Raw genomic sequence first — 27,658 nt, 5'->3', positions numbered from 1 at the left:
CTGTAACACTATACATGGTTGAAATTAAAATAAAAGCCACTTGAATTGCCTTGTTACCTGAGATTACAGTTTACAGTTAAGCAACATATTCATTTGTAATTTATGGACCTTTTTTTTTATACAGTAGTGATCATGTTTTGAATGTTGATTCCAAGACAGCTTTTGTCTGTTTGGCTTTTTGTAATTTTAATTGTCTTTCCAATTTGCCAGAACACTTCTCCACAATCACTGTCCACATATACATACATACGTTCATAAGAACACAACTCTGAAGCCAAGCTGAGGTACGGGAGTCACTGAATGGCTGGTTTATTTTATTGAACGTTGAAAACATTTTTGTAAAGTTGTCCTCAAATGACAAGTCATCTTCTCTGCTGGAATAGGAGACATCCTGGAAGAGGTGATACGCCAGTCTGACATCTTCCACCCAAATGTCATCTCCAAACTACTTGGACTTGTCTGTGAGTAGATACACCACAAACTATAATATGACATCCACAGCAGGCATTTAACTAAAATTTAACTTGATCTGTTCGCACAAGAGCACTAAGTAAATATCAGATAATGTTTCTTACCGTTCTGCAGCATTACTGTATTCTTCCTATCCTTGGACAGAGTGTGATCAGGTTTGTATCCACAGCCCTGCCTTGCCATCTTCTGGCAATTTTCATCAAACCTCTTTTTGTGGTGTGGGCGAACAAAGTGGTAGAGGCCTGTGACACAAGGCAGCAATAGCAATCAACTACAAACTGTTTTAGCAATATTCCACTAACACACTGTTATATTGGTGCGAAATTATGACTTTGACATTGTTATTAGTATTGTGTAAATGTCTGATAATGAATACAGGTATATTCAGTTTTTTAAAAGTAACATTGGTTGAGGGGTTCCTAAGCTATTGTGAAAAACTGGGCAAACTACAAAGAACGCAATGATCCTATCCACAGTACATAGTTTCATTACGTATACATATTATGGTAGAGAAATCAATTTAAGAAAAGAGTGGAAATTCATATTGACCAACTATGATCTGCACTGTATCCAAACATGCCAGTTCATCCAAGTTGAGGTGGGCAAGCCATGGTCAACATGTATGAAGGCTGAAATTAAATATGGTGATGTTGATGGGACAATTTAGGAAATCACTGACTGCAAGAGATTTTTACCCAGTTATTAAAAACAATCCATGTTAACAATTATCCTGGTTTGTAGTGCCGACGTGGGAAATTTTTCTATTTTGTTTTACTATTGTGATAGGTATGAATGTGCAATTACAATAAAGAGTTCTCTCTCTATCTTGAATTAAAGCTCATTTCATCTTTACCATTTGGACAAAACACAACTTTTACAATTTTGTACTGTGCATGACCAAGTTGAAAATCAAAATCCCTGCTTGTTTCAATAAGTCAATGCATTCTGCACATATTTCAACTATTTTGCTGGCGTGAGATTTTAAATAAACAAATTAATATTAAAAAAATAATAATTTAAAATATTTCATTCAATTTGAAAGAGTTGAAAAAAAGATAATGACTTTAATGGATTTGTAAATAAGTGAATTGGTTAGACACATTTTACCTAGAGAGTAATATGAACTACTCGTAAATCTAGAAAACGTGTTCCGAGTTCAGACCTGTGCAAAGCAGGTATACTTCATAGATGTAGGTGAGAGAGCGTACTCTCATGCCTCCAGTGAGTATATTGTCATTCTTAAAGTCTCAGTGTTAACCAAGTGAGGTATTTTTGCAGCTATTAATTTATGACAGCAGAAGATTTACCATGTAGGAGATTCTGAGTATTAGTGTCTTTGCCTAAAAATGCGGTTTCAGTCAGCAGGTGATTCAGGTCATCAGTCTTTTTGTAGGTGTGCAGCGCCCGTATGATGCGGTGACAGCAGACCTCACTCAGGGACTTCTTCATGTCCGCCAGGAATGTCTTAGCCCTGCTGGGTTTACGTTCTTGAGACAAATCCTCAGGGACACCCAGCTTCTTCAATGACATTAGAAGAAACAAAATCTGAGCAGCATAAACTTTTTTACCACTATTTTACAAGTACAGAAATCAATCAAAAACTAAGTATACTTCCAGCTCTCAAGACTGTCTTCCACGTGCTTACATCTCTCACTACAATTCACAATGTTGTCTGAGAACATCACAGTCCATGGAGACTACTGCCTGACCTCATCTGTCAACCATTAGTACTGCAAACAAAAGTGGCCCAGATCAGATCCCCATCTGTCATTCCTACTGCACACCTACTCATGTATCTGGCTCTTACTCTGACTTATTTCTGCAGTACCATATTTCCTTTCTTGGCATGCTACCATGTGAGGTCCAAAAAGACACAATGCGAATACTTCTGACCTTCTCTATATACCAGATTAGGCTTAACATTATGAACCCTAACAGCTGAAGTGAAGAAGATTGATTCTCTCTTCATCATGGTACCTGTCTTGGTTTATATTAATTTCCAGTTTGCAATGGTCAGTATCTATCAAAAGTGGTTCAAGAAAGAAAGTGTGTGAACCAGCGACAGGGTCATGGGTGGCCAAGGCTCACTAATGAGTAAAAACTGGCCTATGTGTACTAATCAAAAAAAGCGACTGTGGCTAAAACTGCTAAAAAAGTCTTGGTTGATTCTGATAGAAATCTGTCAGAATACAGAGTGGATCACATATAAGTATGGGGCTACATAGCTTCAGACCAGTCAGGGTGATCATGCTAAGCCCTGTCCACTGCCAATAATAGGTAATTAGAATTGAATTATTTTTTTGGGTCATATTAATGACCCTCTCAAATGCCTTTTTGTGTGGCATGGTGCAGCTAGAGAACCATAAACAGATGCAGCATGTGAGCACACTTTCAATGGAGCCACAGTAGAAGATGATCATTACTTGGATGTTACTTTGAGATGTAAATTTTGCATAAACATTGTTGCAGATCATGCACACCCTTTCATGGAAATAGTATTCCATGATGGCTAAGCAAGATAATGTAAAATACGTTCAAAAATGTTTTGAGGAACACAACTCTGGCTGCAAACATATTGGTGCCAGATAACCCAGACGACCTTCAGAGGTCTTTTGGACTGTTTCGGAAAGTAAGGACAACCAACACAATATTAGGAAAATGGTTATAACGTTATACCATACTGGCATACTTCTCTGTTAACACTCAATGCAAAAAACAAATCTAGTTTTCGTGCCTTAGCATACCTGAAACACATTGGTATATATGCACCAAGAATATATATCTTCCTTAGCTGCTGGTATATCTCATCTACTTTATCCTGCTGTAGTTACTATAGTTCTGCACATCCTAAATAACTGTACCAATATCCTTCTTCTCTGAGCGATACTCTCACTTTCCAAGACTATGTTAAACAATCTGGTTAAATTTTCACTGCTCTCCCTCCTATACATCTCCATACCTCCACAGGTATGTCATTTGTACCAACTGCCTTTCCAATTTTCATCCTCTTCAAAATCTATAGTAATCCCCCCTCACACATACACACAGACACACACACACACAATTACTCACACACTTTGTCTGTTACTCATGATGTGAATTAGTACTTCTTACACTGTGACAATGTCAGAAAATGATCTACCTTTTGCTCTCGCATGTCCTCTTCAATGGTATTGCTGGCTTGCTCCAAAGCATCCAGCAAGTTGAGTGGTCTCCTGTTATTGTGCAGCACCTCATACTGATTAAGGAAATTGGCCATGTCATTGGCTCCATTCTTCTCATCTGATCACAAAAAAATAATCAAGGACTCACATTGGGGCAGCTGTACATTTTAAAACTAATATTTGCATTTCTGTAGGTTTCGGTTTAACTGGCTTTTAGTCACTTCAATTTATACCATTTATTATTGAACTCATTGTTTCTAATGTAGTTTTTCTCCATTTAAACTCAATGAATTGTAAAGACATTCTAGTGAAATATATCTGGTATAGCAAAAGCACACCTTGATCTTTAATATGCTAAAACGAAACATAGCAAAACATCAAACCACATCCATTGTACTAACTGAGTCTCCTCCTCTTCAAGCTGGGAAGGTATGTGTCCAACACCTTGGCCTTCTGGGTGTGAGAAGTTTGCAAGTAGCGGCGAGAAGTGGAACTGGAGGACTGAGTGTCTCGTGAACACTCAGTCTCGTGGTTGTGTGCTGGAGCCTTCTTCCCAACCACAGGCCTCTTAAATGTTTAATGCACACACTGTCAGTAGAAGCTGACCAACTGACCTGCAAACAACTTTCATAAAAGCGTCTACACATTTTACTGCACATGCAATGATATGATATGTTAGCCGATATTTATTATTAAAAGAATCCGACAACAAAGGTTGGCATGGTGTTACAAAAACCCATAACTCTAACTTTATTATAAAAAAACTGGCAGAAAAAACTAGAAATCAAAGTTCATTAAAAGTATATTTTGGCGAGATAAATAGTGCCATAGACATTAATGAAAATACTCAAGGTAAATATTCACATTTTTAACTACTCTGGATTTTTTTTGTTTTAAATCACAACTCAAGTTTCCTATCTTTTCAGAGCTTAAAAAACCTACCCACAAATCCGGATTACCAACAGTACTATTAGCTGGTTCCTTAACAAAACTGAATAATGAAAGAATTTGCAGCATTGTATGAACTGTGCAGGTGCGACTACCCACCATTTTTTGTGCAGTCCTGAAGAACTGAGAGACATCACGGACGACATTGCCAAAGGTGTCATAGAGGCGCACATAAGACCTCACCCATGATGGAAGCATGGCCCGGGTATCAGCATTTTTAAATCTGTTGGGAAACTTTTCATTTTAGTTTAAGAATACTTTTTTACATTTTCAATTAATAAGGTGAACTAAGCACTTAATTGAGAATTTTTTAAATGTGAAGCTTCGGAGACACTGTCTGGTATAGTGGAGAATGTTCCCTCTTGTATGATGTTACTTAATTAAGTAAACGTGGTCTATATCTGACCTCTGATCACACAAGAAGATCGCTCCATAGTCTTCCTTGTGACGAATCACTCTACCAATGGCCTGATTCACAGCTCTGAAAGCCTGCTGTCTGTACCAGTCTTGCCCTGATAAGTACTGTTCACACACATACACACACACACACACACACACACACACACACACACACACACACACAGAAATCCAACTACCGTTATACGACCAAGCAATCCTTTAGTGTACCTCAATAGTTAATTTTGTTGATTTTCTTTCACCTTTTGCCCTACAGAATTCTTTTGATTCATCTCATCCAAAAATTGCATTTTCAGGACAACGCGAGGGTCTTTTTTTGGAGGGAAAGGAAGGCCAGTAATGATGACACCCCGACCAAACATGTCTGCAAAATCCAGACCCTCGCTCGCCTAAGACAAGAAGATATAATTACATAGCAGCTTTGAGAGAAAGTTTTTGTGTAACCCTACATTAAAATGAAAGAGAATCCTAACTCCATATCTACGTTTTCTTAAATGTTTATCCAATTAGTCACAGCCATCATAGAAAAAGAGGTAGGTTGCAAAATGGAAAAACAGCATAAAACGGTTAACAAAGAGAGATATTCATGTCACAAAAATGAACAGTCATTCCCAAAACATTGTATGGTAATACACTTGTAAACAAAAGAAAAAAAATTGCCTGATGTTGACACAAGAGGACAAGGGTACCAAAGATATGACATGTCCTTTGAATATCATATACAATTGTGATCAGAAGTTTATGAACACTCATCATGGGTATGAATGTCATGATTATTTTGGGCTTCTAATGATTTCTTTCAACTGCTCTTTTTCCAGGTTGAAATGGTTTTACAGCATTCATCTATTATGACTTGAACATTATTGGATGCACTACTTTAAATTAATTGAGATTTTATATTAATCGCACAGGGTCAAAGGCATATAATAAACTCAAATATCAACAGACATCCACTTAAATCTTTCATAAGGTCTTTGTCTTTCAAATTGATGAGGTCAAGGCCATTAAACTCATCAGTGATTGTGATTTATTACAGCTGGAAGTTTCTCTTTGCAAGCATAAAAAGGACAAATATTCAGAACAACATGAAAGTCCAAGGAACTCAGTTTATGTAAATTGGGAAGGTCTCTTGGAACCATTCTGAACTGCAATTCCAAGATCATTAGTTCAAACAACTTCAATTAAATACAAGATATTCAAATGACTCACTACTTTACCATGCTCTGAAGGGGGGGACTCTAGGATATCAACAACTACAACATTTGCAGGTGTCCACATAGATAAGCCAAATGATTTCTGGAGAACAGTTTTTTGGACCGAGAAAAACAATGATCGAGTTGTTGTCCACAATTACAAGGTGTGTTTGGACGAGTAAAAGTGAGGGCTTAACACCTAACAACACTGCACCAACTATCAAGTATGGTACAGATGGATGATTTGTACGAACATTCATGATCATGATGATTGTATGTAAACTTCTGATCACAACTGTATACCCACACTATACAGCAAAAGTTGGAGCTGAAACATGACAACAGAAAACATTGTAGGACTTTTGCAGAGTCCATGGACAGCCTCCTCACCTTCCCTCGACACACACCAAAGAAGGCTCCTCCTTTGGATCGGGGATCATTGACTTTGGTGTAATAACCATCAATGACCTAGGAATAGACAGAAAGAAGCTCAATTTCTTTCAAATCTTTAGATTTTTATAACTATAAAAAGCTTAGGATATTTCTTCAGATGTGAAATGTTTAAAGAGGGGTTCACAGCCGAGTGATAAGACACCTAAAATATAAATAAATACTAACTTCATTAAAGGTGCCCTTCTCTGTAGGTTCAACAAACATGGGCTTTAACTTCTCAATGCGGTTTGCATGTCCAGTAGCCTGGTGATAACACATATACACACGCAGGAAATTACTTTATACAGTAACATCTTAGATTGTTATAAATGATTAAATTGACTGTGGAGTACCTCACTTAAAAAGAAAGAAAGAAAGAAATGAGTTCATACTGGTTAAAAGGCTTTTTACTTTTAATTATTACATTTATATTTTGATATCTTTACTATTTTTTAAAATATGCACACTGTACCCTTACGCACCCTGATGGCTCCCCGCCCCACCAGCTTATCGTTGTGGAGGGGTTTGTATGTCCCAGGTATCCCAGAGGCTAAATTGTGAGGGGGCTATTTGCCCCGTGGTAGGGTCACCCATGGCAAACTGGTCCTGGTTGAGGGGCCACACAAAGAGCGATTTAAAAGGCCCCTGGTAATAGAACGTCAAAGGAACAGTTCCTACTACCCGGGACAGGGTTACCAGGGAGAATGCTGGACAGACCACGTGAACGTAAGGGTATAGTTAGAAGTCCACAAAACTTTGAGAAGTTTTGTGGACTTTGAGAAGGGTGTCTGGCCCATTGCTCCGGGCCATTCGATCCGTATACGACTGTTGCAAAAGCTCGTCTGCATGGCCCATCATCCACTGGAAACAATAGCAGAGTTGTCTGTATATTAAATTTCCATTAAATGTATTTCTAATTTGCTAGACAATACAAAATATAATTCATGGAGAAAGAGAACACAAAACATAAAAGTGACTAGAAAAGCTAAAAAAAAAAAAAAAAAAAAAACCCAAACCCTTATGGTTTTCCACAGGTGATTCTGCTGAATTACACTTACCCTCCAGAATTCCAATGTTTTTTCCATTGAAGGAAAGGAAGGGAAAAATACTAAGAGTCCATGAGGAACCAGACGACTCAGGTTGGCTGAGAAAAGAACACAGGTTACAAAACTGTATCACAATCAAAACCAAGGTAACAATTAAGTTTAAAATCCAGGCATCTGTGAAAATAGAATTTATGAAATTTAACAGAGTTAAAAGTTAGCAGAGAGTTAGCTTGCTAGTTTCCACCTAAACATAGTACGCCATGTTCTGATCGAGAGATTTCTAAAAAAAAACATTACAACATACAGCCGAAGGATGGACGCTAACTTTTTTTTTTTAAAATGGGCTTGTTCAGATTGAATAGAACAAGATAAAAGCCTTAAAATGTGTTAAAAACACAACAGCCTCAATAAATGCAGAGTAGTTTGGGCCCGGAAACTGGGTTCAGGTACGTCATCACTTAATGAAAAAGATAATAAGCAATATGAAATAACCATGAAGATCAGAGCATTAAGTTAACAGTGTTGCTGATGTCAGTAAGAAAAAAAAATCTCCTTAGAAACAGCAAAACCAAGCAATTTCAATACTGTATATTGTGATCTTACCAACAGTGTTGCCTAAAGATGCCATGTTTTCAGGAACAAACCTGTGACAGAAATTTAAAGTTTGAGTTTAGCAATCAAGTAAAAACTTCACAGTCAGAACCAATGTAGGTATATATTAGTTCTGTCAGCGTTCACACGTTAATCTGGCGTTAACAGGCTTAAACGCGTTAAGGCAGTCCTCACAATTAACATGAAAAATATTTTAACGCACTCAATCCATCTGGAGTGCAGAATATAAAACAGTATGATTGGTGGGGTGTTCTTTCTAATACTTATCTTGCAATACAAAGTGCATAGAAAAGACTGTTTTCTTGAATTAGTATTATATAAAAATTAACTAAAGTCTTACATACACATAAAAGGATTTAACTTGACTTTATAATAAATCAAAACATGAGAAAAAAATATCGTTACACAACGATAATTGACTCCAGAAGTCAGAAAAACTAGCAAATAAATGAGCAAATTATAAGTTTTGCCATGCACCTTAATTTGTATTTAGGCATATGGCAAAACATATTTCATTTCAAACAACTGCAAATTTCCAAAGTGACCTGTTAGAAAGTAATCATATGCTAAAAAAAGAATACTGACCTTCGATCAAACGCTGAACTTAAGGGCACTCCATCTGGGCCTTGTGCAATGACGCCCACAAAGATCTGGTCGCGCTCAATCACATGGCTGTTCTCCAGACATACTGGGAATTCTCTGTAAGAGGAGGAGCAGAAACTCACTGTGATCAAGTTTTAGGTTTACCCCGCTGTCCATGCAGCAAACAAAAGTTTAGTAGTAATGCTACTTCATATGATACTTCATGATGAATTTCTATTCAGTGAAGGACAGAAAAATTGGAGGTTACAACATTTTCAAAAAGCATTACACTTACAGAAAACCATATATGTTAGATGTATTAGACAGAATTTTTTGAAAATGTAAAGATAAAATGCCGCAAATTCATCGGCATGTGTCATACTGACTAACTCCACTCTCAAGAATCCTGCCCATATTTACAAGCTGCTACACTCGTCACTTTAAATAACATCAAGGTCAATTGGCATTCTCTTTCGAGGATGCCAATGTTCACATTTTGGACAGAGAGGACAGATGGTTTGAAAGAGGAGTGAAAGAAGCCATCTATGTCCACTGTGAGCGACCATCTTTGAACAGAGGCGGGGTTTACGACACCAACTCTCTGCCATCTATAATCCAGTTTTGAGATCCTTCCCAGACGCCTTAACGCCCACTCACATCCTGGGCCATCTGACCTCAGGAATTCGCATGATAAGGTGGGGCCAGGTTTCACAATGAACACACCCGAAACTCTGGCTGATTGGGACCCACACCCAGTTTCCCACCTTGGCTCAGGCGACTAGAGGATCATCAGGGGGTCCTTTTGTCCCTCTGTGGGGGGAAACTCCCACTAGGTTTATATCTGGGACTCTCCACCATTTGACCTTAGAACTGAAGAAGCTTCTCGGATGAGAGGTGAAACGTCTTCAAGCAACTTAAAGAAGTCCAGACGCTTTCCTTTGCAAGCTCCTTTGACCATCAAGGTCAATTTAACTCTTTCAACTGTAACTTGTAAATTTAAATTGTTATTGATCCTTTTACTTTAGTCATAAAGTGTGTATTTGTTTCTTACTCTTCTTATATTTATTGTTAGTCATTTGCACTGCATGGAATTGGAGCCTCATCGTCTTGTCTCGCTATATACTACACTGTATATAGCAGAGATGACAATGCCTTTGGATGCTAACAAATTGTTAGAGGATTACATAGATCTGTGTATTGTCAGAATCATTCTGATTTATTCATAGACCATGTCAAACAAGTTCTCCTGGCTATAAAATGAATCATTAACTTTTATGTTGAGCATCGTTCAATTGCTAGAAAAATCAAATAATGAACAGAAGATTTAAATTATGAGATAGTGAACAGTTTCTACATCAAACAGCAGTTCACTGTAGAAAGGGTTTAATTCTTCTGTTCAATGTTCAGACTAAACAGGTATAAAGGTGATTGTTTTTTTTTATTTTTTTTTATTTTAAAGTAGTTGCTACTCAAGCTGGTGTGGGAAAAATGTAATTGTGCAGCAGGGCAGTCAGAGTGACAGCTAACTTACATTCTCATCTCAGATGTGAAAGAAGACAGGGGCGATAGGGTACCACTTGTCAGAATGATGCAGCGAATGCCTTGATTCACCAGATCTTGCATACTGAAGGCCGGAGAGAAGCACCAGTAACTCAGAATATTTCCTGCAATTTCCAGAGAAACACATCACATTTACCTGTAGTACGAATCTTTCATACACTAATAACGATTGAAACTATAACTTTTAACAGGGTTCACACTCTAGCGGAAATATATAAATGGTATTAATAAAATTCATTCTGTCAATGTGGATCCATGTAACACAACAATGCATCAGGTTGTGCACCGTTACCTTGCTTTTTTGATGAACCTGAAGCCCACATATCAACACTATGTTTTTTTGAGTGAATGCTGGTGTCCCGATGGATATGAACCTGAGCCGAACAAATGACAGAAGCTCATAATTAGTTATTTAATTTCCAAGATTTCTTTTTAAATTTAATATACCGGAACAATGGTGATAGTTGTGGCAAAGATATGCTACTTTTAGCTGGTTCCAATATGAACACGAATTGTATCCCCCCCCCCCCCAAAAAAAAAAATTAAAAAAAAAAAAATTCCATTGACTTAATGAACACACCTTGAAATGAGCCGTGTTGGTTTCCATCTGGTGTAGTTTCTCCTTTTCTGACGGTTCACCACAAAATACCAGCTAAAATAACAAAACAAAGGGGAACCTTCAAACATGCCACAAGGTGATTAAATAACTACTCTTTATACAACGAAGAGTAATGAATTCTATAATTTTATTGACTGTCCTCAATCAAATCTGTTAGGCCACACAAATAATATGGGACCAATGCATATTAATTTTCACTCAAAAAGACAAAAATCCCCCCCCCCAAAAAAAGTTTAATATTGACCAAATTCTTTAATAGCCATACAAAGTGTACCTGTATGATATCAGAAAGCTTCTGGAGTCCACTAGTATTGAGAAATATTCCTGGCTCTGAGGAGAAACATGCATCAAACAGGTCATTTGTTAATTAGTTGCACTGATCGGTATAATAAAACCAGCCAATGTTACAAATGATAAATGATGTGATAATGTGTCTAAGCCAAAATATGATGCCTTACGTTGTGCCAGGTATCCAATGATGTGCTCCAGAGCTTCATAGACTGCTGTCTTGCTGCTGAAGGTCAGATTAGCTTTTTCGAACACCTCATAGATGAAGCTAAGACACAACATAGAGACATGCAGTGCTTATTAGGTTTATTATAACAGTTAAGATTCAGAATCATTCTCTCAGCAGCTTTAAGTGAGAACCCGCACTACGGTTAAGGTACTAACTACAGAGACATTCTATGACCACACTTTATTTGTTCTACCATGCTGTCACCTACATTCCAGGTTTGGTAATGCCTTGATCACTTGGATCATAGGCATCAATGGCAGCTTCCAGATCCAGTAGTATCTCTGTTAAAGCAGAAAATAAGTTTTGAAAATTAACTCTTGTCACAAACCAACAGGACGACTGACTCCGCAATACTTTAATAAATACTTACGTTTGATTTTTGCAATGGTGGACAAACCTAATTTGAAACCTAAAACAAAAAAAGAAAATATTAAAAGACGTGCAGCTGACAATCCTTTACTTGCTTTACAAAACAACAAAAAATTATTACTATTAATAATTTAATAAGGCCAAGGCTAAACTAAGGCTAATAAAGTTAGTGAAGACTTAAAAGGTAGAAGTAAATCCAAACTTATACAAGTATACAAGTAGCCCAAAATGCCATGAAATTTATACATAACTATACTATATTCCATGGAAAACTCTTTTAGAAACATGTATATAACCTGAGAAATTGAGACAAGTAGGTTTTCTTACCAGAAGCGGAGGTTTCTCCATGAAAGTCTACATTCACAGAGTCTCTGTGGCTGATTTCTTTAGACTGCTCCACAAGCAGCCTGTCCACAGCATTAATGGCTGAGGCTACATCGTAGGGAGTGAGATCAAATGATGTTGATTCTTCACATGTCTTTTCCTGCAAATAAAAGAAGTAAAATTTCCCGGAGGGATTAATAAAGTTTTATCTAATCTAATATAATATAAACATTGCTACCCCAAATTGAAAGGTCTGCAAACGTTCTCTTCATGTTTGAAAATGGAATATGTATCAGCCTATAAATAATAGTGATCGCACCACATTGTGTTTTATTTATTACAAATTGTTTGTAAAGCTTAAGTAACTGGAAATTTTAATACATTTCACTTCAACTATTATGGCATGATGATGACATTAGTACTTTAGTATGCCCAAGAGTACATTTCATACAGGAGTTTGAATTTATGTTTTTTAGGTTCTTTAATTAATAAAAGAAAATATTTGTTCATGTTTAAATACTGTACACTGAGCATTTTGTGAAATTGTAGATCTACTGTAATCAATCACTTGTAATGCACAGTAATGACATGGGATTTATTAAAAAATGCATTTTTTTGTGAAGCTATGCTGTTCAATATCTGGCTTGCAAAAGGATAGTTCATTAATGTGAATTTGTGCATGTACTTGTATTTCTCTACACTAAAACAAAAGGAAAATCTGGAAGCATTTGTTTTAATATGTGCTTAGGGTTTGAGCAGCCCAGCGGTCTTTATTTAGGCTCTATGTGGCATACAAGTTAAAATGAATTTGAAAGCCTTAGTAGTGGGTCACTTCTGGTCTTCGAAGCTTTAATTTAGTTTACTTAGTGAATACATTTAACAAAGGAAAGATATAACCATACCACATTGTGAGCCTCGTCAAAGATAACCACAGCTCCATTCAGGTCGATACTGAGTGCCTTACGGCTCTGTGGAATGGAAAGACGGAGAGAGCGAGAGAGTGGCAGTTGAATATTAGGATTCATGGAAATTGGAAATGACAGTGCCAATCATAACACTAAAGTCTCTTTCAATGCTGAATTATGGTCACATATATCATCCTGAGATGTAATGAGGATGGATGACTGAGCTCACCTTTGGATCTAGCAGGTAGTTGTATGGCATAAAAATGACATCTGCTTCTTGTTTCAGTGAACGAGAGAGGTAGTAAGGACAGACTCTGTGGAAAAATGTGCAAATCCGAAATCAAATACATGAACTTCAAACAAAAACAGACCCATCCTGATAGCTGGGTCTAAGTGTAGCCAGGCCTATATAACATCTTACATCCTGCTACTGTGTGTTGGATAGTCTCCGGGGAGCCATTGCACACTCTGCAGTTTCGGTCCTGTGCGCTATGGTTGACTCCTGGCTTTATTGAAGTGGTGCTTAGGGCCTATTGTTGTGGTGCCACAATCAGAGCCTCTGTGCTGTCCTTTAAGCCAGCCTTTGCTAGTTGCCATGTCAATGGTGCGTGTGCTAGAGGGATTGTGCATGACAATTCCTTATCATGTATTTGAGTCACCCAAGCAGCTCATCTCGGGTGGCCCATCTTGCTAGTGTCTTCATGGATGCTGAGGGTTTCATCCTGAACTCACTAATCACCTTGCCTCTTTCTATTGGTTGGGGTGCTGGAGTTTGGGTGAAGATCTCTATAAACTGTGAGGACACCGTATGTCCTGATATCAGTAGCCTATATAAGGTGTCAGTGGCCATTTTATTATTTCGGCTATGGTACACCCAGGTACTTTTAGATTGTTGATTTGACCACTCTTATTTATTTTTGTTTTCGACCTCTGATGGATTTCTTTGGGTTTTTTCAGCATTATGATGTTTCTCCTTCAATTGTATTGATATGACTTTGGTCCTTGTATTGAAAGTTTTAGTGAACTGATACAAAATACAAATTCAACACTTTGATCAACTCTAGATCTTTTTTCTGCTTAATTTGTCATGAAATGATGAAAGACCAGTCCTTACCTGGCCATGAAACTGTCTATCAGTCAGTTATCCAACTACTTTTAAACTGCTAAAAATAGAGGACGATGCATTAAAAATGGCTGCAATTCCTAAACGGTTAACACCAAATATCTGTTAAGCCCCATTCATTTTGCAAGTCACTTAACCCACTCCACCCACTATAATGAAATGCCTCTATTTTGTAACATATTTATTGGGTCACCTCACTGTTCCAATCAAGAGTTCAGCTTAACTTTAAGTTGTGACCCATCTATAGATTACCTACAGGGGTTTCACACTGGCTACAGTTTTAAAGGGTTTTGCTGGACAGCGCTAAATAGCATCTTATACTGAAGTAAAGAGGATACTACTAATCAAGTGACTGATTAATAAAATACTATTTGATTCATTAGCTACTATTAAGACAATACTTTGGTGTCACACAGAGACATACCCACCTGCCAATGCTGATTATTTCTTACCAAAGTAAGAAAGTGCAGAACAGAGACTTATTAGTGAAACAGAAATTTACAAAAAAAAAGAACACATCAATTACACACCTCTGCTTGTTGCCAAATTGGACCAAATCCTCCACATCAAGGATAGAACTAACAAAGTCTCTATCAGTGCTCTTTTCTAGAAGAAAAAAAGAAGATCAAGCTTAAGATTGAGTATTTATAAGATAAATTGCTATAAATCACTGATGGAATAGAATAGAATAGATTAAACCTTTATATTCCCAGAAATTAGAAATTTGGGATGGTTACACAGCTCTTATAGCAAGACAGATATAAACACAAGTAGTCCTTTATACACAAGAAACCAAATTCATATGTGCAGATAAAAATTTACAGAGAGATGTATAAAAATGACACGTGTCAAGTTTCCTGTTTTCTATCAAATGGGGGATTTTTATATAAGTTATAGAACGGCGTCATAACAAGTTATTATAATTTGCTATCCTCGAAGTAACAAATGCATGGACCACATTCTCAACATAACAATTTTCATTCAAATTTTTACAGCCACTAAAAGCAGGCAGTAGACATTTCATTAATATCCACATTTTGGACATTCCTGGACTTCAAACTTCCTCACAGTAGTACGTGAGGCCAAGGTTGTGCGATACATAGAAAGTTATTAGTGTTGAATAATATAATATTTGAATGATATATGTAGTCTGTACAACACAAACAAAAAAGGTAAATTACATGCTTTTCTAGACTATTATGCTACACGGATATAGTCACTCTGTTAGACCATTACCTTCAAGTTTTTTGTAGTAGACACATGACCTGGTGGAAACTTTTCCTCTGCACATATGAACCTGAAAAACAAAAAAATTGATTCCACAATAAGACAAAAATCACTAACTATCTACCCATAACCCGTTACTTATCATTTTTTTTCCACCAGCTAGCTCATTGGCTCATTTTTAATAGTACACATACAGACATTAGAAAGGATAGCGTCACATATGTCTTTTATGCTTTATTCCACACACAGTTAGGTATTGCAAGTTATATGTAGACTGGCACACCCAGGCACCATAAATCACTGGAGAAGAGGAGACCCGTCTCTGACCTTTGGGACTGAGAGGGCCTGCGGGGGGAGGCCTTGGAAGGTGAATCTTCATGTGACTGTTACGTGAAAAACACGGTTGAGACACTCTTGTTGCAGATGTAATAACTATTTTTTGACATGCTGGTGAGGTCTTGTAAGATGCCCAAACCACCTCAACTGGCTCGTTTGAATGTGGAGGAGTAGCCTACTTTAAACTCTGAGAAAATTTACCCTGGATAGGTTTCCCTGTTTGACACTGAACAAGTATAACAAGTTGGTAGAGGCACTATTGGCACGCAGTAGAAAGACAACTACTAGCAAATGGCCTGAGCCCACCAAAATTAGAAAATTGTCATGATGTAATGTTGTAAATATTTAAAATGTAGAAGCAGTAGACACCTATTGCAGCATAACTAAGGGAGGATTCAGGGTCACTTGATCCAGCCCTCACTATACGCTTTAGAAAAGAGGAAGGTTTTAAGCATGATCATAGTCTCCGTCTCCTGAATCCAAACTGGAAGCTGGTTCCACAGAAGAGGGGCCTGAAAACTGAAGGCTCTGCCTCCCATTCTACTTTTAAATACTGTAGGAACAACAAGTAGGCCTGCAGAGCGAGAGCGAAGTGCTCTAATAGGGTGATATGGTACTACAAGGTCATTAAGATAAGATGGGGCCTGATTATTTAAGACCTTGTATGTGAGGAGCAGGATTTGGAATTCATGTAAAGGGGCTGGTGTGGTGGCCGTTGGTTTCATTGAGCTGCTTCCACAAAAATGAGGAATTCATCTTGCTCTCAGATATAATAAAGCTCCACCGTCTTGAACTAGAGCGGGCGATAGTAGTGCTTGTGTTCCTGAGATCTAATGCACACTGAAGGCACCACACCAACCAGAACCTGCAGCAGGTGGAGAACTGATTTTATAATGCTACTGTTGGCGGCTGACCAGAACAAGGATGAAGTTACTGTTTCGAGTGGAAGTCCAATAGAATACAGTTGGCACAACTGATTTTTGTTCTTTGTGAATGTAGTCAAACTTTAAGTAGATTTTCCTCCTTTTTTTCAGCAGTGAGCTTGAAGAAATTCACTGTTTTGTGTTTAAAACAATTCATTAGACATAGCAGTTAAAACATCCCATTATATTTATATCTCTAATATTGCCTTTATAACTTACTTTGACGTGGTTGCTCTTCTGACACATGACGTCCTGGTTAATACACAACTGCTCTCTTGAGCCCATCACACACACCTTTGGGCTGAATCGAAAGAGACATGGGAGAACTGGTTTACCACAAATAGCCAAAAAAAACAGAACAGACAAAAGGTGCTGCACTCAGTAAGACTTCAAAATGATTATAGCTTATGTAATAACCCTTTAAAGCACCAGTAGTATTTGGTTAATTGGGACTTGTGTGTTGCTTTTTGAGATCTTTTAGCCTGTTAAACTTTGTCAGATACATTCTGTTATTAGGTTTCAGTTATCAGGCCTGAGTGTTTTTTTGTGAAACTGAACTCATTACACAACAAAACAAAATAAAAACGGTAGCTATTGTACCATTCCAGGATCAAATTCAGCTATACTAAAATGTATACTGTAAACCTGGTAATTAAAATTTGTATCTCCCTAGTATATACTAACAGTAGGGGTTTGGTGTCCTCATTACACCATGATCACAAAACCTATTAGAAATGTTGTTTTATATTGTGAATAGCTGTCATTCAGACAATCATGCATGATCAAAAAGTTAGAAATGCTTACCTGTATGAAGTGTTCTTTAACTCATTAATAACCTGTGTAAGCTGAGAATGTGTCCTCGTTGCATATATGATCTTGGGGACATCAGTGTAGTAGGCTTGACAACAATAAGAAAAGACAATTAGGGCTTTATACGTTGCTGAAAAAAATTAACTGAACACTTTTTAACATAGTATACCATCAAGTCAAACTTCTGGGATATTGGGCCTCATTTACTAACAGTGTATATGCGCAAATCTGTCTTTGAAGAAATTTGAGAATTTATGCAATGATCCAAAAGAACACAGACAATACAGTTTGAACAGATTAAACAGCTGAGCAATAAATATGCAAAAGTTGCAACATGATGTATATTCTAAACTTCTATATCAGCCTTCTGTCCAGATTGACATTTCTACAACAGCTGTTTTCCCAAAGCGAGAGACTGAGCACCTGCCACAGCTATTAGCTGTGCTACCACCTCATGGAGCCCCTGAACACCAAGCTGAGCAGCCTCCTACATCTCAACCATTCTTTGTACGATTTGAATGCATAGCTGAAACATGGGGATGACAACCCATCTTGACAGGGAATGGAAGAAGGACATCCTACCAAATATTGACTTACAACCTTGTTAGAGTAGTACAAATGCTGTCTTGAAATATGTAGAATATTTCCATGTATGTTTGGAAACATTACATGTTTGAGTGAATCGTTAAATCCTATTTTCCTAACAAAATATAAAGTGGTTTGAGTGCTCAAAACGAGTAGAAAAGCACTATAGAAGAAGCAGTCAATTTACCATTTATCAAAATATAAAGAAATCAGTGCTAGCTCATTTTCTATTGCATAGCGATGTAAGCACACAGCATGTCTTCGTAGCTTATATCCTTTGCGTTTTTGTATATGTATCTGTTATTCTTCTTTGACAAGTAAAATTACAAATGACTCTTGATTTGCAGATGATACAAACATACATGGTTTGTCACCGTCAGCTGTCCCCCAGGAAGACATAGGTGTGTTTGGAAACATCTCCTGGCCCAGCCTCTCTGCCATCATACAGGTAGACATGGTGTCCTTGAAGTTCTCCCTCCAGGCCAGGGTGGCACACAGCAGGCACAAAGTCTTACCTGTGCCTGTTGGGCTCTCCAGAACCCCATTGACTTTCTGAAATAACCAGACAGGTAAAGATATACATCAAATAAAATAAAATAAAAAACAAACGGAGAAAACCCAAAAACACAAATTGTGATGGTAACAACATTAAAATATTAGAGACTTCCAGGTATTAGACTACGCTTTTATGAGCAAAGATTTGGCATTGTGGAGAAAGATCTCCCTTTTAGCAGAAAGAAATATCTAGCAGATCAGGTTCATAAAAGGGCAGATATCTGCACAGATCAGTTAAAAGGTAAGGTGAAAAATAAATAAATAAATAAAACAGCACAGCGTGTGTCAAGATCCATTAGGTGACAATTGTGTACAAGTTTGATCAAACTCTGACCAGCACTGTAGAAGTAGAAATTCTTGTGACTTGTGGCTGATATGTGGATATACACCTTGCAATTGCATAAACTGATCAGACCTTTGGCCAGATGTGTAGTGTGGTGAGAAGTAGAAAAAAACTATCAGAGAGAGTACACAACCACATGTTTAGTGCAAAACTGTCTCGGGAGCCTAACATAAGGATGGTTCAGGTTCAGTAAGCTTTCACTGCCAGAGCAAATATTTTATGATTGAAAAACATTGTAATCATTCATACACATGAAAAGGCAGATTTTTAAATCAGTTCTTGATTAAACATCGGGGGTATTTGAGCTGTTTGTCAGCTGTCAAGAGCCAGGGTAAACCCAAGACAAGTCAGCAGAGTGCTATTTATTGTATTACATAGAAACTGTAAAGAAATTCTAAGGACAGGTCAATGACATGAAGCCTCTTTTGTCATATGTTTTTTTCCCCATTATTATCATTATATTATGTGAAGCTACATTTTGGACAAGCAGACGTCAGACGGCTTGTCTTTCGGCAAATGGTAAGCATGGTGGCTTCATGGGGCTTTGGAGCGTGATGTCACGGGAGGGGGTGTGACTGCCGAAGTGCCATTTTAGCAGGCCAAACAAAGGGCTGAAGGAGCGAAAGCATCAGCAATGGCTCGCACTTAATGTGTTGTTGGTTGTTAAATCGCACGATCGGGAAGGGAATAAGCTGGAAAATCGGCTCTATTTTTATTATTTCCCCACCTGGAAGCATCATGAGGGAGCTCGTGTATCAGATGTTACCAAAAGAAGTCATCTAGCCTGGATAGCAGCTGTGAGACGAGCTGATACTTGCAAGAAATGTGTCAACTCCAAAGCCCAGCAGCCATGACTACTCGGTATTGCCCCCATTTCCATCAACAGACATACACATGACAGTCGATTCTTACCTCCTGAAGACATTCGATTACTTTGTTCATGTATGCCTTCTGAGATTCATACGGAGAAAAGGGGAAATTCACTGTCACTCCCCTAAGAGTCAGCGAAGGCATCCTGTCCTCTGACGATTTGTAGAAAGCAGTTCCCAATCGCGCCCAGTTTTGTCAACGCCTACGTAAGGACGATCGCTATTGGCTGTCCAAGAAGTCGCGAGATAACTAATCCCATAATTTACTTAATTGGTCCTGCCTGAGCATTTGTAACAGACACTGTAGGAAAGGGAAATAACATTGTGGAAGACACATAAAGTGAGTTAAAAAAACAACCTAAAAGCGTTTAGAATACATTTTGCAGCGGAAGTATGGCGTCCCGCTTGCCCTTCACAATAAGAGCATTATAGCGGATTATAATGGGGGACGCTTTTATTTTGTATAACTACCGGAAGTAGTTCCTGTGTACTGACGCTAGCTGGGTAGCTAGCGCCGCGTCGCTTAAAAAGCAGCCGGGCTTGTCTTAAACTTAAGAGGCTGACACTCGCTAAACCACCCGATCGCTCGCCAAGCGACTGTTTCACACTGGACTTATTTTTCGTTAATATGGGCCGATAATTCCTTTATTCTAGTGGTATGCCGGGAGTGGTGCGGCCTATTCGGATTAACGTAATGATGACACTATCAACGGCGCGCGTCAGTCCGCCCCTCCTCCAGTTTGAAATTGACCTTAGAAGACACCGTAGCGTATGCTGGACCCGCATGCATCTGTCCACCTCTCCTACGTTTTGAAATTGAGATTTGAACGTCATTTTCTGAAGTATTCGGAACAACAGTGTAAGGTTTGACAAGGTAAGTGTATCTCTCTCTCTCCGGTTTAAAATTTAGCTTTGAAAGTGATTTTTTAATGTGTCTGGGTGATTCTTTGTCGTGGTCATGTTCGGCAGATGCTAACGCTAGTTAGCGGGTATTCAGCCGAGGTCTACAAAATGATGGTATCTACAAATGAGGTATCTACAAAATGATGGTGTGGTTAGCACTTGGACGTCACTTTATTCCAGAGGTATCGTTTGTAATTAAAACTTGTAAGAAGCGAAGTGATTTTTTTTCTTTGTATGTGTATCTTGGCGATCGCGATTTTTTTCATGTGACTGGGTGATTCTTTGTCTGTCGTGGTCATGTTCGGCACCTAAAGCTATTTAGTGGATATTAAGCGTCTCCCGGTTTGAAAGTGATTTATTTATGCGTATGTCTCTCTGCCTGGATTGGAATTTATGCGTGTTTGGGTGATTTCTTTGTCTCGTGGTGAAGCTGGATGCTAAAGCTAGTTAGCGGGTATTCAGCCGCGGTCTACAAAATGATGGTATCTACAAATGAGGTATTTTAATGAATATTTTAATGCAAGTTTCCTGTTTTATTGTGAAGGTCCGCGTCGTATGTGAGTGTGATCAGTTTACGTTTCCCCTGTCCCGTCAGCCCAGATTCCTCCCAGCTGTGTTGCCCTCCTGTCTCTCAACCCCTGATTACTGGTGTGTGTATTTAAGCCCTGTGTGTTCTCCTGCCTGTTGCCGGTTCGTCTGTGTTCCTCCGTGTCAGTCTGTGTAACTCCGTGTCAGTCTGTTACCCTGTGTTCCACGGAGTCCTGTTCCTCGTCTGCGTCTCTCTGCTATTCATCATCCGTTGTCATATGCTCCCAGGTCTGTTATTTTAGTTCTCCCAGTTTAGGTGTCTTTAGTTGTTTGTTATGCCCCACTGTTTGTTTGCTTCTACACCTCTGTAAATAAAACCACCGGTATCTCATCCACTGCCTGCATCTTGGGTCCTCCTTCTAAATCCACACGGCTCGCCTCGGCAGCCGTGACAGGTTGAACATGTAAAACTTGCATGTGCCATTCTCCTCATTTTTAAACTTTAAAACTTGTTTTAAAACTTTTTTTTCTTTAAGTTTTTTTGGGGGGGTGGGATGGAAGCAAAGTTTGTGTGTGGATGTATTGTTGTTGTTCTTTGTTTGTTTTCTCATACTATCAAAATAAACTAAATTGATATGCAGTTTTTCTCTCTCACTTTCTGCCTCTCACTCTTTGTATTTACAGTGCAAACAAGATGGAGAGAAACATTGTCTACTGCCTGCTTTGTAAAAAGCCGCAACAGTCCATTCGCACACACCTGAGCAGAGTGTGCCTGAAAGACTGCACACCACAGGAATGTGAGGAAGAAGCTTCCAGAGCCATTGCTTCACAGAAGCTGTTTTCTAATGAAGGTAGAGTCTGGAACTTCTCAGAGCTCCAGGAGTACTGCAAGGATGAAGAATCTTGCATTAAACTCTGCACTCGCCTTCAAACACGTGGATTTATCATCACGAACAGTCCCCAAGCGTTTTCGACAGTTGTGCCAACAGCGAGGTATGATGACCTTATTGCCACTTCCACATATTGGATGACACATACAAACTTTCAATAATGTCTTACCTCTGTCACATTTGCAATAGGTCTGATAAGAAGGAAATTCTTGCCGTGGCCAAGAAGGATATTGAATATTTCCACGCAAGACTTTCAGGCGGTGATTGCATCCCCACATATGCAATGACTACCTTCAGACAGTACTGCGAGGCCATCCTGATTTTACAACATGGACTGACAGGAAATGCTGTTCAAGAACTTTGTGTAAGTGCGCCACCAACAACCAAAGTGCACGATAAGTGAAATGACAGCTGATGTAAGTCTGTATTTCTTTAAGCTCCAACACCTTTTTTTTTTTACATACACAGGTAGAGGACTGGATGGCGCGGAAAGCAGTAGCTGATGGTGTTGAGCTGAGTGGTAACTTGAAGATAACCAGCCAGGAAGAACAAGTAAGTCATTCATTCTCAGCAGCGACTCTCTTCTTGCTCTATAGGCACCTTGTGAATTGATTTTATGAGATATTTAACATTGATTCCTTTTTTTCTCTGCAGTTGTTGGACTGCTATTTTAGGAACATCCGTCCAGTGTCCTTGCAAAATCAAATTGCTGGCAGCGATGACAGGGGCAAGTTCTTCCTAGGAGAATGTGGGGTCCCACTGTCCAACCCATCATTAGATGTAAAACGCCTGAGAGCGAGGTGAGTGCTTGACCTAACTGGATCAATAGCATATTAAGAAAGATTTGTTTCTTTGATCTGACAGAGAAACCCTAACCCTGGACTCATAACAGTCAGCCACATATGTTGCTGTATGTCAGAGATGTTCGCCCCTTGTATTTTGGTTTTTTCATCTCTCTTGGCTCTAATTAATTTGCATGCATTAAAAACCACAGATACCTGAGCACTGAACCTGGGGATGCTATGGCTGAGTCAGCATCAAGCTCAGTAGAAGCCTCTTCTGTTCCATTGCTTTGTTTGTTTTGTATGTATTTCAGAATGAAAATACTTTTACCCACCTCAGCCTGCACGTGTGCAGATGGCTTTGGACAAGGAGAAATGGCACACCAACAAGCCCACTGTCAATGCCATCTTGCAGGCCTGGGTTGCTCCGCAGCCCAGTATGCAAGACAACCAGTCCCTCATGACACTTAAAAAGTTAACGGCTACAACAACGGGGAAAAATTGTTTAAAAAGAAGCCTTGCGGTGGATCCGATTCCTCCCACCCAAATGTTATTTAGGTGAAAATAAAACTGCCACCGGACACGTTTGCTTGAGGAATCCATCAGACCAGACCACCTCCATTTTATGAACCCACAGAACCCTCCCCATCCAGCTCTCCCCTCCTCACCCCTCCTCCTCTCCCATCCTCTGTGTGGAAAAAACCATGTTTCAGAACTGTCGGATGTTTATGGACGGGGAATCCAAAGAGTTGCCTTGGTATGTGCAAATACCTTTTACGTAGCCCATCTCAAATTGCGTTAAAAAAAATAAAGAAGGCAATTTCAGAATACCTGTCTCCAGCTATCCCTCCTAGGTCAACAAAGGCACCCATCTTCCACCATGAGCAACAGGAAGGCCTAACCCAGAAGAAGCCTAACATGAAAAAACAACATGATCTGTTACCTTGTACAGACTGGTGGAGATCGGAGATTTTAACGAGGAGTGGCCAGAGACAAACGGTATGTAAAATCCACCCTGAATGAAAGAGCTGAACCTCGGAGGAATAGAGTACAATCGGATGATCCACACTTTTTTTATTAAAGTTTGCAAAATTTACAGACTTATTAAAGCGGTTGATCATCAGAAAAATGTTTCAGAAGACCGTTATCATCAATCTCTGAATAAAAATAACCACAAATTTAGTAACTTTGATTAAACCAGCTATCTCAATAGAAGGACACAGACTCTAATTGAGGAGATGCTAAAAACTCAGCTCAGAGATCAATTTTTATCCTTCATGACTATTATAACCAAAGCATAGAGTATGAGTTTAAAATTTGTTTTCAGTTTTCTAGAGAGGCCCCTTTGAGATGGCAGCATCCTGGGAGAAACGGAACCTGGGCCGCCGTCTCCAGCCCAAGTCGTTGGACCAGAACCAGGCGGTGGTTATAGCCGAGCTAGCAGACTGGAATCCAGCTACCACACCAGCAGTGACACACCCAGTAAACCAGAACAACAGCCACAGGTGAGCAGGGAAACGACACAGCTGAATAACCGTGTCAACCCCTCACTGAAACAATACAGCTTTGAGTTACACTCACAAACCTACACAGATTGAAACCTTGTGTGCAGACCTGCCTCCAAACAAGAATAACAGAGGACTCCTCCTCTTATTGTCTTCCTTCCTCACCATCCTCACCAGAACGACAGGTCTGCACTCCAACGAGAGACCCCAACACACAGAGGAAACTGCAGGACTGGAATCTTCATGTGAAGAAAATATCTGTGATCATCGGTGACTCCTATGTGCACAGACTCCTCCGTCCTATAAAGCAGAGGGGTACAGATCGACAGATTTCCATGAGCGAAATGTTGCCACCCGGTGAGGCCCAGTTGGAGAAAGCACCCTGTGGAAAATCTGGTTTTATAACTTTGGACTGAATACCAGTGATGGAGCTGAAAATGGGACTAAAGGCAGAGCAGTCAGCAATCTTTCTAAGGCCCTTATCTGTAAAGAACAAGCCACAATGTTGGATCTTAACAACTTTATTACAGGTTTAGATGAACAGATTCCTGCACTTCCTACTGTGATATTCGGCACAGAAGGACAACATTCACTCGACTAGTAGAGCAGCAATGTGTATGTTAGAACAGTGGAACCAGTGTGTAAATGAGCCATCCCCATAAGCCTTGAAAAGTGGGAGGAGTGATTCACCTTTCTTAAGTTCCAATGCTCAGTAGGTCCTTTGGACAGAAATAAGTTCTTCTTCTTTCAATAATTGTTTATTCTGTTCATTATAGAATCAGCTATGCTCCAGTGGTCAGGAGAAGCTTCTGCTATATGAAGCTGTTACAGTGCTTTTTGTTACACTGAACGAGAGTAGTTTTTCTTGTTGCTTGTTTGATCTACTTCCATTTAAAAGATTATAATTACTGAAGTGAATGTGTTTTCAGATAGTTTACAGTGCCACTGAAGCTCCACTCAACCAAGTGTGCCTCAACAGTCTGAAATGAAAAGATTTTTCTTGCTTTTTTATAAAACAATATAATATAAAATAATATAATATAATATAAAACAATAATTTTGGATGTTTCTTTCGGCTCTTGAGGTGCCCTCATTGAGTGGGGTTTGCCCAGTATCCTCGAGGGTATGTGAGGAGCCTTCCATAGTTGGGTTGTTTGGTTTTTACCCCAGCAGCCATTCATCTCCATCTCAACAGTTCATGACCAACATGCCGTGGCTGCCCCCTGTACCTGTTGAGTACCTGTACCCTCATCCACTGGAGCCTGGACCTCCAGCTGATTGCAGCCACTTCAGTGCAAGGAGGAGATGCTTGCTTTTTGTGTGACTGTCTGTCACCCTTCCCTTTCTACCCTAACCCATTTTCCACTCCAGCTTCTACCCGACCCGGTTCAGACCCCTCCTCAGTCAGGGAGGGGTCTGAACAGACTGTCGCAGGATTCTCATTAATACAGGAAAGAAGGGATTTGAAGACGAGATGAGGACTTTTAGCAATTCCCTCCCCCAACCAAATCCTAACCTTAACCCACCATCCAGTCCTGTGCCCCTTCTCTCCTCATACCGGTACCCACAGTTCAGACCCCACCTCAGGCCCCTTACTGCCTGAGGAGGGGTCTGAAGTATTTTCCAGCCTTATAAAGAAAGGGAAGGCTGAAGTGGCAGACTGTCATGCAAAAAGCGAGCATCTCCTCCTTGCACTGCTTACAGTCAAATGACAAAATATATGAACTCTTTTTAAACAGGAAAAAGGAAGAAATTGTACACCAGAGGGGGCAAGAAGGAGAAAACTTGAATATAAACTCAAAAGAAAAACCGCTGTTCCTTCCCTCCCCCAGAAGGCAGTAGAATATCATCATGTTAAATGCCACTTTGGGGGGGGGGGGGTAAAATTACTTGACAAATATGTTTCTCTTTTTTGTTATTTCGTCCCTCTTTGTTACAGCTACAGGAGGACAATAAACAGAAGAAGGAGAGCGGCACCAAAGAGGCGAAAAAACGAGAGCGCACCACCTCCTCCCCCAGAAGGCAATAGAATATCATCATGTTAAATGCCACTTTTTTTTTGGGGGGGGGGGGCTTTTTTTCCCATTCAGATTGCATGGTTTAACATGCTATGCTTTGTTGAAGTTCTTTGTGTTTCAATAAACTCCCTGTATTTACACAGTACTGCATTGACTTATATTTTCCCAGTAACAGCGGATTACCATGGAGCGTACAGTTTTCAGTTGAGGTTGTAGAAGTCTGGCAAAGCAAAAATAAAAATAATAATAAAAAAAGCTGTTTAGATCCACAGCTCAAAAAACTCCTACGAGGGCAGGAGGATGCCACCTTTACACAACATGACAGTCAACCTCTACCACAGACGCGGAGTCAGGACCCGCTGTTCACTTTCAGTCCAAAAGTCTGGAACAGCAAAATCAGTGACTTCAACTTGGTGGGGAAAATGTGTCACGGTCCCCGTGTCTCTCTGGTTCGCTCACGCTGGCTACAGGTTTTGTTGTTCTTGTTGTTCGTTTTTGTTTTCTTTGTCTCTCCTCCTCCTCTCTGCCTGGGTGGAGATCCTTACGGGCTCTCGCTCTTGGCCCACGCACCTGTGTGATTGTGTCCACCTGCTGCTGATCTGGCTGATTTCCCCAGCTAATATTCAAGGAAGTGGCACAGAGCAGCTCACCGCTGGAACGTTGAACCTCCTGAGTTCGTTCATTATGAGAAGTGTTTGTAAAATTTGCCACAGACGTCCATGTGATCAACAACAGACACACGTGATTCCCCTTCGTGGTCTAAACCAATCAGTAAATGTCCGTGGTCCAGCTGGAAGTGGAGGTGGATATAGACAGGTGAGTAGCTTGAATGAAGCGATATCGATTCATTAAATCCTGAATTGAATGAATATAAATGTGTTTTACCAGAAACGCCAGAATCTCAGGTTAAAGCTCACAAAACTATTTCAACAACAACCAGCAAATGAGAGCAGGAAACGCATTCCACACGAAGACGTAAACAGAGCGGACCGACGCATCAGAATTAGCTTAGTCGGCGTGGGGGCTAATATCATCCTTAATTCCTTCTTACTTTTGCTGTTTTGCTTCCAACACGATAAAACCCACTGTGCGTGAACTGTGA

At 39.4% G+C, this 27,658-nt stretch overlaps 2 protein-coding genes across 6 annotated transcripts; one reads left to right on the top strand and one right to left on the bottom strand.

The window, feature by feature from the left end:
* Window positions 1-175: 175 nt before the first annotated feature.
* Window positions 176-20,567, bottom strand: LOC147310702 (regulator of telomere elongation helicase 1-like). 3 transcript variants are annotated; one of them, XM_086270012.1, is made up of 29 exons: window positions 19,974-20,565; window positions 18,526-18,715; window positions 17,573-17,666; window positions 16,988-17,069; window positions 15,519-15,579; window positions 14,813-14,888; window positions 13,389-13,473; window positions 13,157-13,222; window positions 12,258-12,414; window positions 11,932-11,970; window positions 11,770-11,842; window positions 11,503-11,600; window positions 11,319-11,374; window positions 11,006-11,077; window positions 10,718-10,799; window positions 10,397-10,529; window positions 8,869-8,982; window positions 8,275-8,315; window positions 7,684-7,769; window positions 6,812-6,889; window positions 6,584-6,661; window positions 5,243-5,389; window positions 4,990-5,105; window positions 4,683-4,806; window positions 4,037-4,202; window positions 3,614-3,753; window positions 1,779-1,986; window positions 576-713; window positions 176-459 (listed from the first exon to the last, which is right to left on the bottom strand). In XM_086270012.1, the coding sequence occupies exons 1-29, from the start codon at window positions 20,073-20,075 to the stop codon at window positions 446-448; spliced, it is 2,916 nt and encodes a 971-aa protein (XP_086126138.1). In that variant the 5' UTR covers window positions 20,076-20,565; the 3' UTR covers window positions 176-445. The 3 variants fall into 3 exon arrangements, with proteins under 3 accessions (XP_086126138.1, XP_086126137.1, XP_086126139.1); XM_086270011.1 differs by having other exon boundaries at window positions 1,779-1,989; window positions 19,974-20,564; XM_086270013.1 differs by lacking the exons at window positions 176-459; window positions 576-713 and having other exon boundaries at window positions 1,753-1,989; window positions 19,974-20,567.
* LOC147310701 (uncharacterized) lies at window positions 20,408-26,694 on the top strand. 3 transcript variants are annotated; one of them, XM_086270017.1, is made up of 9 exons: window positions 20,408-20,804; window positions 22,046-22,354; window positions 22,441-22,615; window positions 22,720-22,803; window positions 22,906-23,051; window positions 23,348-23,790; window positions 23,875-24,032; window positions 24,369-24,538; window positions 24,716-26,694. In XM_086270017.1, the coding sequence occupies exons 2-6, from the start codon at window positions 22,056-22,058 to the stop codon at window positions 23,502-23,504; spliced, it is 861 nt and encodes a 286-aa protein (XP_086126143.1). In that variant the 5' UTR covers window positions 20,408-20,804; window positions 22,046-22,055; the 3' UTR covers window positions 23,505-23,790; window positions 23,875-24,032; window positions 24,369-24,538; window positions 24,716-26,694. The 3 variants fall into 3 exon arrangements, with proteins under 3 accessions (XP_086126143.1, XP_086126140.1, XP_086126142.1); XM_086270014.1 differs by having other exon boundaries at window positions 24,361-24,538; XM_086270016.1 differs by lacking the exon at window positions 20,408-20,804 and having other exon boundaries at window positions 21,640-22,354; window positions 24,361-24,538.
* Window positions 26,695-27,658: the final 964 nt, after the last annotated feature.

This window comes from Aulonocara sp. 'chitande type north' Nkhata Bay, linkage group LG17 (assembly GCF_057382095.1).
Source record: "Aulonocara sp. 'chitande type north' Nkhata Bay isolate Kocher_YH1m ecotype deep benthic linkage group LG17, A_spYH_male_GT1.1, whole genome shotgun sequence".
Lineage (NCBI taxonomy): Eukaryota > Metazoa > Chordata > Actinopteri > Cichliformes > Cichlidae > Aulonocara > Aulonocara sp. 'chitande type north' Nkhata Bay.
This window is presented reverse-complemented; position numbering and strand designations above follow the sequence as displayed.